A 22,043-nucleotide genomic window follows, 5' to 3' on the forward strand; every position below is an offset into this window, starting at 1 on the left:
GGTCATAACAACACTAAAGCATCCCTGCAGAAGTACTTAAGCTGCCAAATCTAGGGCTTATTTGTTGAAGAGATTTTAACAGAAAAATTAAATTCTGCCTGTATAATTTTCAATAAGTATCTGAGTGAAATCAGATCATGAAGAACTGGATCAAGAGGAGTTAAAATTTAGGATCTGGAGCATCTCTCCTGTGAGGAAAAGCTGAGAGACCTGGGACTGTTTACCCAGAAGAAGAGAGAGCTCAGGGGAGACCTTATCAATGTATATAAGTACCTGAAGGAAGGGTGAAAAGAAAATGGAGCCAGGCTCTTCTCACTGGTGCCCAGTGACAGGACCAGAGGCAATGCACACACACCGCACCTAAGGGCATAATGAGAGTAGAATGATAGCTCCAATAAGCTCAGCTACCAGGCCCAAAGCTAGCCCAAAATGCTTATATGTATAACTCAAACATGTTCATAACATTAAAGTATAAAACCATATTCATAAAGTCTCAGGTCTCCCTCTCACATTCATTAAGTTCACCGGTGAGATCAGAACTAATTTCCATTGGCAAACTCCATGGCTACATTAGTGAATGACCAGAGTGGGAGCTGAAATAACCATCATCGAGCAAAGGGCAGTGGCTAGTCTATTTTAGTTCTTGTTCTCTGTCCTCTAAGGAATACTATAATCACAGAAACACCTCCTAGGTAATATAGTTTATTTGCCTGTCTGTGTGAGATTCTTCCTTACAATAACTTCTAACACTTGCTTTTGCCAAGTTAAGAGCAATGTGTCGCCTCTAAGGAAAACGAGCCTATTATGAGTCCCTTCAGACACTGTATTTTGCAGTACCCAATGGATCACAGCACTGTATCGTGTAACGGGGAAGATGTCAAATTGTTGATACAACATGCTATCACAAAACCAGAGTCAGCTACACAGCAGGATCCCTCCGAGTGCTGAGCCCCAACAGAAATCCTCTTGCCCTCTTGCTACAGCACAAGTCATCTCCCATGCTCCATGCACAGCTCATGAGTCCTGGAATGTCACAGGTGTCAGATGTGCAACCGTGGTGCCAGGCAGTGGCAATGTACAAAAAGTAGCCCAGGCTGTGGAACAGCAGGAGCTAATTTTGTGAGTCTCACACTTCAATGCAGCTTTGTACCTCACTGGACTTCCAGTGACCCAGCCTGCTCTCCAGGGATCCCACTGGAGATCACCAGGCTCTTTCACCCTGTGGAGGACTTCAAAAAAACAACTCCAACCACGGTCACCTGAAGGTGTTCACAAAAGAAAGACAACCCTAAAGGAGATAGATGAAAAAGAAGTGATCATGATGAAAAACACTTGGAGAAAATGCCAGAAAGCTGATGCAATCCTCCTCTCCCCAAACACCCAGTTACACATGATGAGTTCTTCTGCAGATAAGCTGCAGGGCTCCGCTTCTCACCACACCCATTTGGGTGAAATATTTGTAGTGTCATCTTCTGCTAGTTACTAGTTCCCTTGTGAGGTTTTTTACGTGAAACCTAAATCACAGAAAAGTGGAGAGACCATCTATTTAAGCATTTTTCCAGTATAACTGCTTCAGATTCATAAAAGTACTTAAAGGTTTTCAGCTACATTTCTAACTATCCCAGAGAATGTATTTAGGAAGCCAGCCACATTAACTGCCCAAGATTATGACAGATCGAGCATTCCGCAACTATTTAAAAGAAACAGAACATAAAATAGTCCCTTAATTCTAACTTTCAATACAGAAAAGACCATTAAAACACCTATATGAAAACAGTAAGGTAGCACTAAAATATTAAGAGATGATAAAAAGTAAAGTTGTTCACACACCCTAGCTCTTTCACTATGAGAATTTACATTATAAACTGTCTTTTTTTCCCAGACACTTGCTATTTTTCTGCATATTAAAACACAGATGTGGGTACTTAGCAACTGTAAAACAAAGTCATGTACTTAAACAACTGAGTATAGATTAAGGTACTTTATTTTATATATGTACTTTTAAAATACTGTGTCTGGTTTATAACATTATTTAACACCTAGAGAGACAGAATCCTCATATAAGGATTCAAAAAATAATTCACTTACCTTTTCACTTAAGCAAAGAAAGAGGGAATTGTGTCTGCAATGTTGGCACCTGTGTGAGTGCATGTGCATACTTTGTAACAAGTTACCAAGATTTAGAATGGGTAAAAACAGAAAAAAAAACTAGGAAAACAAATGATTACAATATTAAAAGTATTCCATTAATGTAAGAATAAATGTCACTATATGGTGTAATGCTCATATCATTCAGCGTATCAAAAAAATGTTATAAAGCTGCAACAGTATTTTGTCAGAAATGCCCATATTTTACACAGGAGACAAACAGGAAAATCAGGAAAGTTCAAACAGTTTAGAAACATCATGTAATCACTGCACTGTACTGCAGTGTTTCACTACAATTTCAAAACACAAAACATTGACTTTTTCCAAGTTACAACAAACACTACCTGTATAAAAGCGTTCTTGAATGAATTAATCAACAGCACACAAAAGATGTTTTCCTGGAGCATGCACTATTTTGTACCACTCACAGTGAACTGATTTTGAAGAGGAATAAAAAAACCCAGACTTTTTTTTAAGCACACAAACATCTCTTCCTATCTCTTACCTATTTGTTTCCTGTACTGGTCAACAGGAGTCCTTGCTGTAGAAGCATCTTTTCTACCCATTGTTTGCAATCCAAAAATCACTGTTAGTATAAAAAAAAAAAAAAAGCATTATTCCTAAATAAGTCACTAAGGAAATCAACGACTTATAACATCAGAAAAAACTGTAACAAGCAACATTTACATGATTATACACAAAGACATAAGCCTTCCCACAGTACAGTGAGACACTGGAGTTAATCATCACTATTCTGAAGACTACTTGATAAATTCTAAACATACCTTTTTCCCTATTGCATGGGTTATTAACATTACAGAATGCCTGTTAGTTTGAATAATAAAAGGAAAAAAAAGGGATTTAAACTGATTGCACTGTAATTCAGCATTTGGTATCATTTGAATTACATTCCTATAGATTTTTTTCTTTAGTAACCAGGGAGTGAATGTAGTATTGTGAGCTGCTTGTACTGTTGGCAAACACATTTACTTTACACCAGGGAGCCCGAGGCAGGACTGGGCATGTGTGCAGCCACAGATGTAACTGCTCAGGAAACCCACCTGCAGATGCAGCCCTCCAGCCACCCTGAGCAGAGAGGAACAAAACACAGCAATCTCACACTCTCCTACCTCCCTGCCATGGGCTCTAGAGAACTGTGAATGAAAAGAAAGTGGAGAAAAAAGGTAAGAGCTGGGGCTGTGCCCATTTTACACCTCTCAGCCAAAGTACTGAGAGTCTAAATCACCTTCAATACATGTAGGCAACAGCCACCACAATTCTTAAATGGGCTTCTCATGCTGTACAGTGCAAGAAGGCGGCACTAGAGTTGCACAGAGAACTGAACTATTCTTCATCCGAAGTAACTCTTTTTGATACTCCAGTGCTCCCATAGCATCCACATAACTGAGCGTCATCTGAGTCGCATTTTAGCAAACTCACAAGACATCCATTTAAAACCCTATCATGTCCTATTCATGCCCTTGCAGGGCTGCCACTCAGATGATACAGTAAGATTCCGCAAACATGTTCATTTCACATCTTTTTCCACAGTCAAAGCATACCTGGCTTTTATAGTCACACTAGTTCTTGACCATTTTGGCTGAGCTGAAGACATCGCTCATCATAGTGATGGTAAGCCCCACCATTTGACCACTGTTATGACGCAGGCATCCCAACATCAACCACTGTGCTCACAAGAAGACTAACATTTTCCAGAAGTCATATTTACCATTCAAGTGCAGAAGACACACAACAGCCAGCACTTGCCTTTTCCCAGCTGGCTTTGGTGAGCACAGTGCCAAGGGCAAACTCTGGCTGAGCCACCCTGGGTAGCCACAAACCATCTGCACGTATGGCCCTGGAGTATCTGCAAGAGTTTTCTGTCCTTCCCCATGCCCTGCCAAGACACACTGTCTGGGAAGAGCAACCCTTGAAAGCACTCTGATGCCAAACCGTGGGCACAAAACCACGCCAAGGCACTACCATCAGCATCACAACCCTGCGTATCCACCATTGTTTCCTTCATTGCTTCAAACGAGGTTCAAAGTACAGCTGCAGGAATGATCCCATCAGCGATTTGTGCCTGTTAAACCTCCAAAGTTTCTTCTTTTTTTGTGTGTTTATTCTGCAAGAAACATTGGCATTTATTGCCAAGTGACAAAACCAGAACAACACAGATGGAACAAGGCTCCTTAATTTAAAGTTTGGGACAGCACATAAAATTAACTTTGGCGCTCAAAAATCACCAAGATCTCTTAAAAGGTATTCAGGAGTAATACGGTATAAAAGAATACCATTATTTTTTAATCTGAACCAAAACTCAGTCCTAGTGTTCTAATGTTTCCATATATTACTTTGGTTTAATTCAGAGCACACGCACATTAGGTTGGACATTAGGAAGAAGTTCTTCACTCAGAGGGTGGTGGAGCACTGGAACAGGCTCCCCAGGGAAGCAGTCATGGCACCAAGCCTACCAATACTCCAGAAGCGTTTGGACAACACCTTCAGACACATAGTGTGGATTTTGGTGTTGTCCTATGCAGGGATAGGAGTTGGACTCAATGATCCTTGTGGCTCCCTTCCAACTCAGGACATTCTGTGATTCTGTGTAAAACACATAAGTAGTGAACTGTAATCCACTGGGGATTTTTTTCCCAATCTACTATGCTTTCCAGCCATTTTCTTGACTGAGTTTGATTTCTCATATAATATTCACATCACAATAATGAAAGTGGAAAGTAAAGTAATACCTGACCTTTCAGCTAGTTAAGGAGATAACAGATACATTTTACATTGCAAAACTAATTCTTGGCTTATTTTATGCTACTCTTTTCGACCTGCCTTTTGCAATTTCAATAGCCTACTAGTGTTTAGTTACAAAACATCAGCTGTACATTTCTGCAGTTTTACCAGTGCCAATAAAACATAAGAAGAAAATGAAGGTAAAATTTACTTCCCAAATTAATATGAGCCGCAGAAATGCTCACATTTGTCGGTGTGGTTCGGTGTCACCGACTCCCACATCTAGAACCTCCACTCTCTTTGTTCTTCAAAGCAATGCAGTAATCATCATTCATTTCCACTGCTTTGATGGTTAGATAGCAAACCCCGAGAAACCCATGGAGACATTAGCACATACAGCCGCAACGTCTAATAAGACAGCTATTTGCATAAAAGATCAGCCACAATTTAAAATGTGTTGTGATAGATGTGGAAAGGGAATAACAGATCTATATTAGCATGTGCAAAATCGAGATTGTTTTCACAATTTAATTCCTCAGGGACAGCGGCTCATCACCTTCTCTTGTAAAGAATCCTGTGTTCCCTGAGAAGCAACTTGCCATGAGCCAGAGTTAAACTAAAATATGGATTAATAAGATATAATATTTAATATTTATGAATCGTTCCGTAGGAGTGGTTTCCAATGTAACTTTCTGATCACATTTCCACAAAGGAAAAGCCTGGAACCTTTATGAGTCATAAAACAATTTGAAAAGTGCCTTTTCCCCATTTAAAATAGCAACGGCTATCCTACAAAAATTGGTCATCTCAACTTCACAGTAAATGATGTTTGCACTCAAGTTTTTCCACAGCAGTCTCCGGCTGCTCCTCTGCCTCAGTCATCAGCAAGTGGAGGATCTGATTTTTCCTCTATTTCTTTGCCGAACCTAAGGGAGGTCCCTGGAATTTTAATGACTACATACCCATTTAAAAAACACACAAAGGAGCTTGTCAATTCTCTTTTACAAGTTACTAAAAATACTTCAAGAGTAATTTCAGATCATTTAAAGGCAACATGAGCCATTCTCAATGTTCAAGTTTTTACAAAAGATGGTTTTAAGAAAATTAAACAAGGCCCACCTGAAGGATTTTTTTGTTTGTTGCTAATTCAGATACTACAAGATCAAAAGACTTCTTTGTTTTTGTGGATCCCTCCCCTGTTTTTTCACTCCTTTTTTCTTCCTGTCTAGTAATTCACCTGTGAAGGTTTACACCCTCAGAAGAATACATGATTTTTCCTTTTCTCCTCCTTCACTCAGAAGCAATGACTGATAATAAATTGCCTACTATCACCTCCAACTGTTAATAGTGGTTCACGAGATAAAAAGCAATGCTGAATGACCGTTCAAGGTCTGGCGACAGGAGTGTTCAAATCCCAACTCACGATTCTTGATGCATACACAGCCTATAAAAACCAAAAAAGCAAATTAAAGCAATGACTTTAATGAAACAGAAACATACCATGAATGACTTCAGAAATACTAATAAAAAAATAAGTAGAGGGAGTATGTAACACAAAGATTGCACTATGTGCATTTGTGGTGCAATACAAATTATTACTAAGAGAGATTAGACTTAAAAGTGTGAACCAGTGAACACTCAAAGATCCACACATGTGCATGTGTACAAACTTTCTTAGTGGTGACATTTGATAGCATGTCTGCATTCTTAAACAATAAGCTGCCTAGCTATTAATAGAGAGCATGTTAAAGAAATAAAAATAATTAATGAAATAACTGGGTTTGCAGCTGAAGTATGGCTAGTCAGTTGAGAGAAAACCAATTAAAAATTCAGGACAGAAAAGAACCACTACAGAATGCAAAAGAACTGGATCATTGAAAATGCAGGTGAATGCGCAGTGAAAATCTGCACACACACAGAAGCACCTTATCCTTAACTGAAAATGGATATCTCACTTAAAAATCTTTTTATGTTGTTGTTGAATGCAATGCAGATTGATAATCTGAACTCAAAAGACAAATAATTTTTAATTTGATTCAAAGCTTAATGATGTCAATGAAAGCATTAGTTTTTCACCAGTCAATTCCATAGCTTACAGTACAACACATTTTAAGTGGGAAGCTGTCTGCATGTAGGCATTTTGGAAACCACTGGTGTTATTTTAAATGGCTTTATTTTAGCGGACTGCCAGAGTATAGTAACTAAGATCTGCCTGTACAGCAGTGGAAGAAATACAGTGGAAGTAACCTACAGCAAAAATTGCAAGAATAATGCTGCTGAATACTTCAACCAGACTTTAGCCAAAAGAAAGAATTTAAAAACCCTCACTACTACCACTATTTCAAAAACCATACAAATAAACCAAAGAAGACAAAAAGAAAAAATGCATTCATGTTCTAGTGATCAGTCTTACAGTAGTCTTAAACACATCTCTGGTGTGCAGTCATCACATCTGCCCTCAGTGCTTCCTGCAGAACGTAGCTCTTAATTTCACTGGGGATTTATTTCATTTTCTTTTAATAAAGGTAATTTAACATCTTTACTTTATTTAGCCTTGAAAGCAGCAGAGATGATTTAAATTTTGTTAGATTTGGGAAAATGAATAAAAAAGTGGGATTCATAACTCCAATTGGAACAAATATTGCTAAAATAATCTTTTAAGTTCTACACAAGGACAAAAAACACTGTCCCATATCCCAAGATTAAAATAACCTAGGAACTGAAAATTTTACTCTGACATGCATCACGCTGTTTCATAGTTTCATGTAAGCAGTAGGAACAAAACACACATTGTTACTTCCAGTAAGTCCCCTTTGCAGTCTAGGGAAAGGAGCTGCTCTGGTGTTTGTTAGTTATGAACCCTAAGAAATTAGCTCCAAATTTATTTAACAAAAGTAGCATACAGGTCCATAATAATACCCAGCATATTCTCCGACCCATTTCAAAATCCTGAGGCAATATATTACCAAAAATAAATTTCATTAACAATCCAGATTAGTTCCACCTAATTTTAGGAAGGTGAGTGAGACACCCAACTTATGCAGGAGGCCACTTCTGATCCTTTACAGTGAATGAAGAAAGAGATGCAATGGTAAAGTAACCAAATTACCTCCAGCAATCCTGCTTTCTTGTTATGCTCTCAAACCTCCTCTAAGTACCTAAAATTTGGTGGGATTATTTAAGTCCAAACATTTGCATTTGCATCTCTCTCTTCTGGTACACTTAAAACATTTTTAAACATCTGAACAGTTGAAAAGATTATCATTAATTTCATGACAGCCAGGAAAAAGTGAAAATTTCAAGGACTGCAAAACCTGAGTAAGATTTTTTTTGAAGACTTCACACTTATGTAAATTTGGGGGTTTTAAGCAAAATGATGGTATTAGAAACGTCAAAGGTTGCTTCCATTCCCAGTAGAGTACAGTTTGTCACAACTTCTACGGGAAGAATAATAAAAAAGTACTAAGCCAAAACTCATTTATAAAACCATCATTTAGCAATTGGTGCTATACTTGTTACAAAAACAGTATGACATTTTGCAGAAGAATATTCCTATTTGTACTGCTTCTATGCACCTTACATTACTTTTCATTATTGGGATTTTTTATTTTGTCTTCAGAACCAAACTCCCTACTCACTTCAGAGACAAGGAGAGCTACACCATCTGTGAAACATATTCATTTTAATATGAAGACAGATCTTCATCTGAACAAACTTAAAATTCCAAACGTTCAAAGAGGAACTTTTTTTTCATTTTTATGAATATATGACGGCATTGGTGTTTCAAGAATATAGCCTTAAAGAAGTTTATGAAGGGAAAAAAGTGTACATGTGGTCCAATTCTGCCTTGCCAGGCAGTTGTATGAAGTATTTCTCAGAGGAAAGAGTCAGCTCTGCTAAAGGCAAAATGACACAATAAATGATACCATATGCAATATCTCAGAACAACATTCTTCAAAATAACAGGGAGGTGGTGGGGAGGTGGGTGGGTTGGGTGAGTGGAGCCACTGTGGTAGAAATCAGAGGTAAAAAAATGGGAAGAAAACAGACATCCAGACCACCCCAATGTCCAGAGGCACACCCACCAAGGATGGATACAGATTCCATGGTAACAACCATAGATGTTGTAAAGCCACCTCTGTGGTCTGGGTGTGAGTATAGAGGACACTGCTGCCACCACCACCATCAGGACTGCATAAGATGGATATGAATTCCACACTCCGACTCATGCATTAAAAGTTCATCGAATCAAATGCAACAATAAGAAACAATTAATTGAAGCAGCAGCAGCGAATCTTTTGTGGTTCAGTTAAATCCAGGCAGTTTTATTCCCTCTTTGATCCCCACCACACACCCCTTCAGCACTTATTTCCTTTGATAAAGTAGGGAGTAATTTAAAAAACAGGTATAAAGCTAGAGGTCATAGACCTTAAATTTCTAAACCAGCTAAGTCTGCCTAACCACTTCACTTCTAATATGTTATGAAGTTACATTTTTTTAATTTAACTGAGCGCCGTGCGGTTTCACTGACATCTTATTCCAAAACCTCAGAAACTTAGTTTTGCCTTGCTAGGTGTTACAACAAGGGAAAAGAGACTTCTTTCCCTTCTTTAAATCATTAAACAACCCCTCTACTGTTTCCTCACTTTAGTTTTGGGAAATGACAAAAATTCCATTTTTTTCCAAATGTTACTCCTTTCCTGGGACTGCCACAAGTCAAGCTTGCTATAAACTTGGGTGCTTTAACTATACACACTTATTAATTCCACATTTGTGGATTTTAAACTTAGGCTCATTTCTGATGGAAGAGAAATTCTTATTTCTTCATTAACTAATAAGAAATATTTAGGGAATAATTATACTTTCCCTTAGCATATCCATCTTAAACTACAATTCACAGCCATCCAGAGGACAGACAGTCTGTTTCATGACAACTTCAATATCGCAAAATGGGATAACAACCTTCAGTCAGATTAAATCTTGTAACTTTTGAAGTTGTCCACACGCGCAAAAAAAATAGAGCAATAAGTAATTCCATATTGGTCTTTCTGTTTGTTTCAGTTGCGCTTTTTTTTTCACTTGCCTTATTTTGGACCATTAAAACCACAAAATTTCTAAGTGAATTATTGAAAACTTGAAATAGTTTCTTTGAAGAACTATATCAAAACAAGACACCTTGAAACTGCTGGAATTTTTTCTTTCTCCTTACGCTGTTTTTTTTAAAAAATCCTTTCTTAAAGCATGTTAGGCTAAGTTTCAGATTTTTTCCCCATTAACTCTAATATTGATATCCAATCTATTTTGACTTCATTTTCATTGAAATTTGTCTATCAATTGAGAAGAAAACCAGCTCTCTGCAAATAGTCCATTCCTGCTTGACAATAAACCTAATAACTGAAAACCAGAAGAGAAAACAGCCACAAATAAGCCACACACGGACAAAGCCGGGAGGCAGACAAATGTGCCCTTCTGTTATATATTTCACTGTAATATAATACGATGTCCCATCATACATGACTTCAAGTCATAATAATTGCTAAAACTGGTCACTGTGTTTATAGACTAATGATTGCCTCACTTCTTACCTTACACAAGTATGCATAACTTGAAACCAAGCTACAAACGACAGCAGCAAATAACACTTCAGCACACGTAGACCTAATTGTAACACTTCACCAAAACTGAATGATTAGTTCTATTACTAAACCTGGTGTTGAAAGGACTTAAAAGGTAATCTTTCAATCCAGCACTAAGAATGAATGTGGGTTTTTTAACTTTCTCCGAAACTACTGCAGCTCAGTAAGTATTAAATAGACTGATCTATGAATGAACAAAAATACGTTTATGCCACTTTTCTTGTCTCACATCCTGTATTATGCATTCGGGAAAGCAACTCATCTTAAAAAAAAATAATCTTTTTTAGTCACCAGGCAAAAGAAACATTAAGTGTAAAGAGTTTTAATTTGGTCATTTTGGCATGTATATTTCCTTCTATTTTTTCAATAACTGATTAAAGACAGAATAACATATTAATCGTCCTCATAATGATCAGAAAATAAGCTGATGTGGATTTCCTTACCCTTAACGCGAGACGTAATTTTTTTGTATTTTTTCTTTAAAATTGTCTCAGGTGAAAATCGCTGGATAAACCAGAAGGTAAGTCAGTATTAATGTATCAAATGTAAAGTTCAACCTTACAGCACTTAATAATGAGCTTAATAGTCAGGCTTAGTGAACAAGCTCATTGAAGTTAGCAGCAGCATTTTCAAAACCAAGTCCTACTCTATTGGTTTGAAGGATTAGGCCATAATTGGGTGAAAGGTTTAGTACAACTTAGTAACAGTGGCTCAGTAGTTTCCAAAATAATCTAAAAAAATACACCAAGCACCCTCTCTGCAGATTACATCTAAATTGTTCAAGACTTCGCTCTCCTGAAACCTACCTAGAGATCCCATAAAAGGCAATGATTTTTAAGATAAAGTAATACTGTACATGATACCATCTCTTCAGGAGCTTTATGTTTTATTTAGGCAAAAAGGGAATATAAGATTATTGATATCTATCAAAAATCTCTATCTTGAACAATTAAAGGAGTGGGTCAAAATCAGGCTGAAACCTTTCTATGCACCAAATGAAAAAATAAACATCAGATAGTCATCAGAAAATATGGCAAATGGTTTACTTGCCTCATTTTAAGGCAGAGCATGCTAAATGTGGAAGGAAGATAAGACAGCAGAAAGAACAATCATAAATCAGGAGAAAAGTATTAGTTGAAATAGCATAAAGTCACATGAACGCCTGAAGGTCCTGGATGCAACCATTTGTGCAAATATCTGCCTGGGTGTTTTTCACAGCTTTCTCTGTAAGAACACAGGATGGGAGGACGCTGCATTCCCGTCTATTTCCATTGCTCCTGAACAGTGTGCTTGTGTCACGAAGAAGAAATTTTACCGTAGGGTCCATTGTCTAGGAGAATGCCAAGGGAAAGAATGACACCTAGACCAACACACTGGAAAAAATTACTCCTTTTGACATTTCAAGTCACGCAGTACATGTGAAACTTTATTTACTGTAAAAATATTAGTGAAAGGCAAAATTGAACACTTGTTCTCAGCTTGCTGCTTTTGCAGCTGGCACATTTTTTAAGATCCTGGGTTCTGACATGTGAAAGGGAGGCTTTCTCTGGCCTAAAAGATACCCTTGACGAGAGAACCCTACACTTCAAACTAGTTAGAAATGGAATGGCATAGTTATGAGACTCCTAAAAGACAGCATTTAATAAGTAGCTATCAGCTCACAAGTATCTCTTCAGAAACCCTAGCCTGAGATAAAATGGCAGACAACAATCCACTCCATTTGATCCAATTTCTAGAGTGCATCTCTCTAAGCACTGGGGGTTTGCACATACCCTTGGCTAGAGTCAAAGGAGAAAGCAGGCTTCAGCACCACTATAAAGTTTTATTAAAGTTTTATTACGAGCACAGGAGTACACTGCCTGAAACCTAGCCTTATAGACTGCATACAACACAAAAAAAACTGCTAGACCATACAGTAAAATGAGTTCAGTCTAATTTTCCTAAGAACAAACAGATTCAACTTCAACATTACTAGAAAGCGTAGGTCTTTTCCCTTCTTGCTACAACCACGCGGTCCGGCCAACACTGTACCAAAAGCTGTACAGTCCCATAACCCAGCTTAAGAAGTTTAGGGAGAGCTGGTGTATTCTGCAAAGGACTTGAGGCAAGTTGCTTCTGCTTTCAGCTTCCAAAATATCCCATGCACTCCGGTTTACAGCCATCCCAGTTGCTTCCACTCTGATTTGTTGCTTTTTTTAATGAGAGTTAATGAAAATCTACACCAATGTATTAGAGGAAAAACATTTTTCCATTTCTTAGCTTAAGTCTCAAGGTTCAAAAACAGATAAGAGACAAGCTTGCTCAGAGGACCATTGCCCTGAGCTTTTTCCTACACACTCCATTCCCTTCCCTTGAAGTCCCAAGGTACAGTATGTATTCTAGACTCCTTCTATGGTCAGGATACAGAATTGTACCAAGCTTATACAATATACAATAATTTTGTGCAATAAATGACAGTCTGCAAGTGCTTTGAATTCTTTACTCTGCATATATGGCTATGTTTTAGTACAGCACCCACATTTAGGTCATAATTTCCATGGGTCTATATAAACATGCATGAAGATAAACAGACTCTCTTCCCATGTATAACTGGAAGAATTCATCCAGAAGCTTTGCTTTGTAAATCATTTCAAATGTATTTTACTGAAGCCATAAAGGATATTAGCAACTGCACTGGGACCTTTGTTTTAAATTATTATGATCTGTTACTTTAACAGAAGTTACTAATATTATTTAACCCCACTGGCGTACTTAAAATGAAAACAGTTTGAAGTTTTTTTAAATAGGTTTTGTCTCTATAATAATCAGTTTTCCAGAATACCCTCTTCCTAGGTTATTTAGCCTGGTGGTCTGCTGCTGTGTATACCCAGGCTTTCAAATTATCCTATCTTTCAAAATAAAAAGGTAAACAGCAATCTAAGAATGCTTTGTTAACCTTTTAACTCCAACTTATGGAAAGATTAATTCATAAATTAAATAACATATGTCCAAAGCAATTCCAAAGAAAGCAGTATCCATCCTTGCTTTTAACATTTTTATAACTGCAGAATAAAGTAAAAAAAAATATTAGGTGCTACAATTTGTTGTGGTTTCATTGAAACTATATTTATGTTTAATCACACCAAAATCTAAAGTTGAAAAAAATATATTAAAGAAAGCTTTCCACAATGCATATTTACAACAAAAAAGAATCAATGCCTTCGATGCCCCTTGTAATGGGAAGAAATGACAAATTCACACAGATGCAGCACAGCCTTGCCTAGGACACAGAATACTATGTGTGTAGGAGGGTCTCTGCAGCAGCCAGGTAGGATAGATCGCTGAGCTTGCTGAGGTCCAACACAGGTGAGGTAAGGTATCTGTGTGGTAAGAAACATCATGGCAAGCTTGAGCCCCCTCTCAAGTTGGGGTTGTTCAGCCTGGAGAAGAGAAGGCTCCAAGAAGACCTTATTGCAGCCTTTCAGAACGTAAAGGGGGCTTATAAGAAAGACAGACAGACTTTTAATGGGTCCTGCTGTGACAGGACAAGGAGTAATGGTTTTAAACTATAAGTGGGTAAATTTAGACTAGATATAAGGAAAAGATTTTTTACAAGGAGGGTGGTGAAACACTGGAGCAGGTTGCCCAGAGTGGTGGCAGATTCCTCAGCCCCGGAAACATTAAAGGTCAGGTGGGACAGGGCTCTGAGCAACCTGATCAAGTAGATGTTCCTGCTTATTACCAGGGGTGTGCAGATTAGATGACATTTAAAGGTCCCTTCCAACCCAAGCTATTCTATTGTTCTACCAAAGGTAGTAACATTAACAGGAGTCTCTGTCTTCCAGGACCACCATTATGCTTTCAAATGTTTCAGGATGTGTTTTTCATAGAATTAAAAATTAGACAGACAATTCCAGCACTGGTCATGTTGCAGGGCTTTAAACTAATGCCCTAGCTCTGCCCCCACTTCTACTAGGATGCACCAGACCTCCTTGCCATTGCCCTGTGCTTGAATCCCCTTTGGCTACAGGTACTTCCTCACAAACCCAAAGTCTTCCCATAGTCACAGCTTTACAAGATGGAATCTTCCATTCTGCACACACATCCAGCATTCCTCCTTCCTGGACTCATTTGCAGACAAACTGCGTTTTAACAGACTTTTGTTACCATGATCTCAGCCAAGCTTTAAATTTCATCCACTCTTCATCAATCCAGTAATCATTGAACCATCCATACTTTGCCACTACTGCTTTTATATTTATACTCAGACAACTGACTAAAACAGTGAAAAGCATCACACTCAACACAAGTCCCCACAGGCTCTCATCTGTTGACAGTGGCCTCCAGACATTCATTCTAAGTGCTGGCAGCTCACCAGCTCTTTATCCATTTTATTGTTACTGCACAGTCCTAATTTTTAAATTAATTTTAGTTGAGTAACAGTAAATAAAGAAACTAATCATATCTAAATGCTAGCTATACAAGTAGCATACTTTCAGTTTGACAGCCAAGACACCAAACCACAAGAAGTAATGCACTGCTTCAGGTTAGCTATTTCTTTTTGGCAAGAACTAAGTAATACAAAACTAGTCTAGCAGTAAAGCAAGTGATGCAGTCTTAATTGGAGGCAGTGTAATCAGCTCCACACACAAGTGCAACACTAAAACCACCTACTGGACAACTTCTATGGCGTACGTACTACATAAAAGATTTCTATATTTTCATGTGAGCTTTGAGGCATGATCACTTCTAGGAGTAGAAAAAACCCATGAGGTGAGAGTTTAAGTAGAGATGGTGATATGGTAAGCCAAGTACTGAAATGTCCTCCATGCTGACTTGGTGCTGTAACAAGTTTTAAATACAGGTAGTTTAAATTAGAAAGGCTAAAACATGTTCAACTTGAAACTACAGGGGAATCGCATAAACAAGCTGTTGGTATCTCAGCGGCTTTAAGATGTTGCTGACCCCAGGTGTTTAATCACCTCTTAGCCAGGGATGAGCAGCCTGTAAGAAAGGGAAACAAGAGGTACATTCTTCCCCTAGGACATAGGATCTCACTCTCAGCCTATGCAACAGCACAAGCCATCCAAAAAGAAATTCAAGTTAAGGTGAGGGAAGCAAACAGAGATGCAGGTATTGCAGGCTCTTCCATACAGACTGCAGTCTGAGGGGTGGGGAGAAGGCGACCAGCTGGCAGCATCTTAAACTACAGCATCTAAGGCTTCCAGAGCACATCTGTCAGAGCCATTTGTGAATAAATTTGAGCATAAGAGTTTGTAGAATTGAGAACTTCATATGTAAAGATTACAATGAAAACACAATAGATAAAAGCACAAAAAGCTACAAAGGCTGATTGATAATGTAAATGTGAGAGGGAATTATCATGGGTAAACTTAACCTTTTCTTCATTTACACCACACAGCACAGCCGGAGAGAAAACAATTGAAACTTTGAAATCTACTACATTTCCAACCCAATCTGTTTCCCACTATAAAAAACAGTTCACAACATAAAAGGTGATTTTGTTCCATTATTTATTTTATTTTAATGGAAATATACAAGGACAAATTTGGCTTTCTGGCTAGAGGTAAACAACTACAGGCAATGTAACTTCATCTTTTATTGTGTTGTTTTACTAAATAATAGAAATAACAGCATTAGTAGCCGACAACAAACCTGTGTACAAAATGTTGCACTTCAGTTTGTCCTCTGGATTTTAACTTCCCAACACCATTCTCAGTATTAACCCAGCACTAACCTTTGCTCTTTCCCTCTCTCATACTTGCCCTTTCTGGTATAGGTGACTTCTCCACTGTAAGCTTCTGCTGTCAGAACAGTCTTTCCCCATTTATTCACTTCACCAGTTCAACATCTATTTCTGAATTTCTACTTCACCTTTCCTCTCTTGACTATCTCCCATCCTTCTTTACACCTGTTCTTGGGTCTACATTGCCTGATTTATCAAATCGTGTCTTGGTTCTGACAGTAAAACTTAATGTACAAAGGACAATGCCAAGAACAACCACAATACATGAATAAGCAATATATTCTTGATATACAAATTACCATATTTAACACTGCACAAAGTCCTGGGACATAGTAAACAGTATTGTACAAAGCTCTGTGGTATCATTGCAATATGCAGTTAGACAGGCAAAATCACTAACTGATTTTAGCCTTGCTGCTACAAAAACGCAGAAGAAATAGGAAACAAAGGGATTAGCACTGTCCATGCCAAGCATGCCTGAAGTAAGTGTTTACTCGGCCAACTGAATTACAGAGGTATCTATGCGCAGCTAGGGATACAAAAGCACCTGGGGTGCCTTGACATTTTCCCATGACCTGCAAACATAATTCTACAGAATAAAAATGTATCAGGAATCACAGGCTGTGACAAATAATTTTGGGATATTAAAGCTGCATTAATGCAAGTCTTTCTTTGAAAAACACATGCAAGTGCTTTATCTTCTTCTGTAGCAATACCAGTGACTGACTATGTTTGTCATTACATGGAACAGAGTTTCTTCTTAAATGGCAAACATCACAGTTTTCCTGAAACTATGTTTCCTTCTTATCTTCTTTTCAAAGGAGAAAAAAAAAAATATTACCTGCTTATTCTGTGTGTCAAAAAGATTCAAACTGATTATTAAGGAGTTGTAACATAAACTGTGTTTCCTCATCTCTACCAACAACACCACGCCGATTATGTTGTGCATAAAAATTGCAATAATATATGAGATCACTAGCTTGCTAACTAAGAACAGTTTCACTGTGCCTGTGATTGATAAACTCTGGAAGTACTAAAGCATTGAAAAATGTTAATCTTTGTAATAATCTCCTCAAAAGTTTTTATAGTAATTTAAACAATCAATCATTTTAATATTTAATCATTGCAGACTTCATTTGAAATGAGGATAGCCATTCACTGAAATACACTTCATTTTTTATTTTAAAAAATGATCAGCTTGGATGCATTCTGTAAATCTCTTTGCATTTTTTCCTCAATAAAACATAAATCTGCAAGTAAATGAAAAAAATCTACAAGAGCAGAAAAATTTAAAGCAGAATTTTTTTCAGTAAACATACACTTCCACAGTGCTGTTTCTCAGTAGTAGCCATATTACAACAATAGTATCATAAGAGGGTCGGAGGATTCAGGGAGACTTCTGCTGTAAATGAACATCATTAGCTTCTTTGTCTACACCTTACAACCATGATTTGTTCTCTTTATGTATCTCATAACACATAAACATAGTAATTTACTTATGAAGAATAAGCACTTAGTAGTGACTCACCTCTCCAAGATATATTAAGCTTGGTTTAGGGTTTTTTTAACATGTAACCCAATTTTGCAACATTAGCCTGCTTTAGAAACATATAAACACTTCCCAAAGTATCCAATCCTAGCCTATAGTTCACAATTTGTCTTGCCTAATGAAAAATTTAGATTAATATATAAGTATCCTAAAGGAAATAAATCCAAGAACTTCTGTTTATCAGAAAAATCTCATGGAACCCTAAAATTCCAATTGCAGTTGACCATAACTAATCTTCACGGTATTTGGGTTTTTTTGAAAACATTTTTAAAACTATGTAAGAAACAAAAAGTAATTCATGGTATCTAAAAAAAATCACAGAAAAATCCAAGGAAAATCTCTTCATTGCACTGCAAAAAAAAACAACTCGCCTTTTTTTCTATGTGAAGTCTACTAAAATTGAATGTTTCCTGGAGCTACTGCCATAAAGTAACTGAGCTTAAGTTGTTATTTAAGACTGAGCTGCAGGATTTGGCTGAAATATTTGAACAAAGTAAATCGTAGATATACACTGGACTACATAATAAGTTAATAATGAGCTGATTTGACTAATCTTTGCTTTGTAATTGTGACTAGTAGTGACTTTGAGGATTTTCCCATACCTGCTATAAAACTTGCACACAAACTCACTTCCTTTTCTGAAGAGGTTGCAGAGAGTAATGGCAGGAGCTATGAAATTAGAGAACTAGCAAAAGTGCATGTAGAATCTTCCAATGCATATAAACTGACTCTGTAAATTCAAGTCTATGAAAATAAAACAAGAAAAAAGTAATAATAGCACTGCCTTTACTCTTGATTTTATGAAGAAAGGATGTATTTTGTTGCATTTGGCCTTTTCCTACAATGTTTTTAAGGGAAGATGTATGGAAAAATCCTTTTCATTCAATGCGATGCATTAACTGAATTCAGGAACTCAGCTGCTTCCATTTGTAATGCAAGAGATAGTCCTGTTTTTATGGAACTTAATAGAAACACATATTCATGTTTGTAGGAACAAGATTTACAGCTAATTACAAAAGGAATTTTACCAGTGCTAACAGTAATCTCTGCTTTCATCATTTGCTTTGAAATACGCCCTCAAAACCTCGATATTTGAAAAGTTCTCTCATCTGTGTTGCAACAACTGAGTATTTTCTACATTGCTTTTGCAGATACATATTACTAGTTCAGAGAGACTAAGAAGTTAATTCTAGAGCATTGTTGTAATCTCTGCTTGGTTAAATTAATAAATCAGCTCCACAGAATTACAGGATTGTTGATGTTGGAAGGGACCTCTTGAGGTCATACAGTTGGGTTCATCTACTCCTGGCTCAGACAGGTTCAGCTAGAAGACTGTACATAAATTACAGGATTATAAATTACAAGATAAATTACAAAAGGGATTTACATATTTAAGAAAAATAACAGAAAAAAAGCCAGCAATTGCCCTTTCCCCAAAAGAAAATATGTCAACTGTTTTTATTGGTGTGACTAATTTATTTCAAAGTCCACAGTTCTTTGTTTTCTCTATGCCCTCACTGAAGAGTACTGACCTGAAGCAAGCCTACTCTTCGCAGCTTCCATGAAGACAGAAAACAAGTCCTAGATGGGTAAATTGTACTAATTCATGATCAAAGATAATCATGCCAACAAAACCATCTGGCAAATTTTTCCTTAGTGAGCAGACAAACCATTTTCTGAACAAGGAACCTTGTCCCTAGTGCCTGTTGTACCAAGAGGTGAAGTGATTCAGCCAAAGAAGACGTGCCAAATAGCACTACTTCAGAAATGGTTCAGTTTTCCCCATAGTTGTAGATTTTTGTGTATCCCTTAAGCATCACTTTCTAGCTTTCCGCTATGGAAGTCACACATCAGTAGCAAAGGCTGGAAGAAAGTCAACACATCTTTATTAACAGTATCTTTGCATCCAGATTAGCTCTTTAGGAATGAGCCCAGACCCGAACTGTAACGACCTTGAGCCCTGTATGACATGTAGGTCATTTACTGTGTGCGAACACGCGTGCCTTACATACAGCCTGGTCATGCCATAAGATCTTTTAAAAGAGCTTTCTGGTACTGCCCTGTCCTCACAACTACGTAGGCTGACGTCAGGCACTCCAGTTTTGAGGGCCACACGAACACGCTGGCAGAAATTCCTGCCAACACTTCACACTGCGGCTCCCATATTTCCCTCCAGGATCTTCCGAGCGTTAAAGTGCGACCAGCGCACAAAACACAAAGGATTCCAACAGTACCCGGAACACGACACGCCTGCCAACTCCACCCCGCCGGCTAAACACGCCCGGGCTGTGTCGGATGAGCGCTGGGGAAGGCCGTGCGCCCGCGACCCCCAGAGCCCCCGCAGGGCGCGGGGCAGCCCGGGGCGCCTTCACACCCAGGGCCCGGCCTCGAGCGCGGGTTCGTCCCCTCCGAGCGGGCCCCTCCGGCGGCGCGGCCAATGGCGGCGGCGAGCGCTTCCCCGCGGCCAATGGCGGCGGCGGCCGGCGCGGCGCGCGCTCCCCGCCCGCAGGCCAATGGCGGCGGCGCGGCCGCGCGCCCCGAGGCGGCGGGGCAGAGGCGGGGGGGGGGCCTGGTTGCCGTGACGACCGCGGCGCCCGCGGGCCCCTCGCCCACCCCCGGGCAAGCGGCGCGGTACCTCGGGCCGAGCGGCGACAGCTCCGCCTCCTCCCTCCTCTCTCGGCCGGGGACGCTTCCTGCCGCCGGGGCCGCCCCCCGCCGCCACGCCTCCCGCCCGCCCCGGCGGGGCCCGGGCTGCCCCGACAGCTGCGGAGGCTCCAGCAGCTGCGCCCGCAGGTGCGGCGGGAACCGGCCCGGCGGGTGCCGGGGGCCGCGCTTTGGGACACGCTGGCAGCTCGGCCCTCGGTATTTTGGCATCATAGAATACTTTGGGTTGGAAGGGACCGTAAAGATCATCCAGTTCCAACCCCCCTGCCCTGAACAGGGACACCTCCCACTGGATCAGGCTGCCCAGGGCCCCATCCAACCTGGCCCTGAACACCTCCAGGGATGGGGCAGCCACAGCTTCCCTGGGCGACCTGTGCCAGTGCCTCACCACCCTCATCATGAAGAATCAAACAATCATAGAATACTCTGAGTTGGAAGGGACTTTTCCCATTTGCCGTGACTTATCAAATATCATGGAGAGTGGCTTGGCAACCACATCTGTCAATTCCCTCAGGACTGTAGGGCGCATCTTATCAGATCCCATAGACTTATACATGTTCAGGTTCCCCAGGTGGTCATGAACCTCATCCTCCTCTACAATGGGAGGGTGTTTGCCCCCCTGGTTACCATCTTGATGTCCCATGACCCAGGAGGGGTGAGGAGAGCAGTTATCACTGAAGACTGAGGAAAGAAAGTTGAGTACCTCAGGTTTTTTCTCGTCTGTTGATACGAGGCCACCACTTTAAACCATCAGTGGGGGTATGTTCTCTTTAACCTTCATCTTCTCATTGACATAAGTGTAGAAGCCCTTCTTGTTGGTCTTCACTTCCCTTGCCAAGTTTAGCTCCAGCTGCACACTGGCCTTCCTGACCTCATCCCTAAACAACCAGGCAGCGTCCCTATACACGTCCCAGGTTACCCATCCCTTCTTGCACTGCCTGTACAGTTCCTTCTTGTTCTTGAGTTTTACCAGCAGATCTCGAGTCAACCACACTGGTCTCTTCCCTTTCCTGCCTGATTTCCTACATCTGGGGACGGAGCACTTTTGCACTTTATGGAAAGCATCCTTAAATATTTCCCAACTCTGTTCTCCTCCCTTGTCCCCACAGACCATGTCCCAGAGGGTCCTACCAAGTAAATCCTTAAAGAGCTGTAAGTCTGCTTTCCTGAAATTTAGAGTCCTGACTATACTCCTCGCTTGTCCCATATCCCTCTGGACCTTGAACTCCACCAGTGCATGATCACTGCAGCCCAGGCTGCCTCCAATCCTAATGTTACTGATAAGTTCACTTGTATTAGTGACCCTCAGGTCCAGTATTGCATCCCCTCAGCTGAGGGTCTCTATCAGCTGGGTTAAGAAATTATCTTCAATGCACTCCAGGAGTCTTCTCCTTATGTCTAGTCTAAATCTGCCCTTCTCCAGTTTATACCCATTGCCCCTAGTCCTATCAGTACAAGCTGTTGCAAAGAGTCCCTCCCTAGCTTTCTTGTAGCCCCCTTCAGATACTGGAAGGTCTCTATGAGGCCTCTGCAGAGCCTTCTGTTCTCCAGGCTGAAC

At 39.6% G+C, this 22,043-nt stretch overlaps 1 protein-coding gene across 1 annotated transcript in view; it reads right to left on the reverse strand.

The window, feature by feature from the left end:
* Positions 1-20,517, reverse strand: part of TRIQK (triple QxxK/R motif containing) — a 59,002-nt gene extending 38,485 nt beyond the window's left edge. The window contains exons 1-2 of the mRNA XM_069854349.1: positions 20,457-20,517; positions 2,654-2,734 (exon numbers count right to left, since the gene is read on the reverse strand). Coding sequence (XP_069710450.1) covers positions 2,654-2,714 — 61 coding nt within the window. The 5' untranslated portion in view covers positions 2,715-2,734; positions 20,457-20,517. The remainder of the gene's footprint in view (positions 1-2,653; positions 2,735-20,456) is intronic.
* Between the last annotated feature and the right edge of the window lie 1,526 nt (positions 20,518-22,043).

This window comes from Phaenicophaeus curvirostris, chromosome 3 (assembly GCF_032191515.1).
Source record: "Phaenicophaeus curvirostris isolate KB17595 chromosome 3, BPBGC_Pcur_1.0, whole genome shotgun sequence".
Lineage (NCBI taxonomy): Eukaryota > Metazoa > Chordata > Aves > Cuculiformes > Cuculidae > Phaenicophaeus > Phaenicophaeus curvirostris.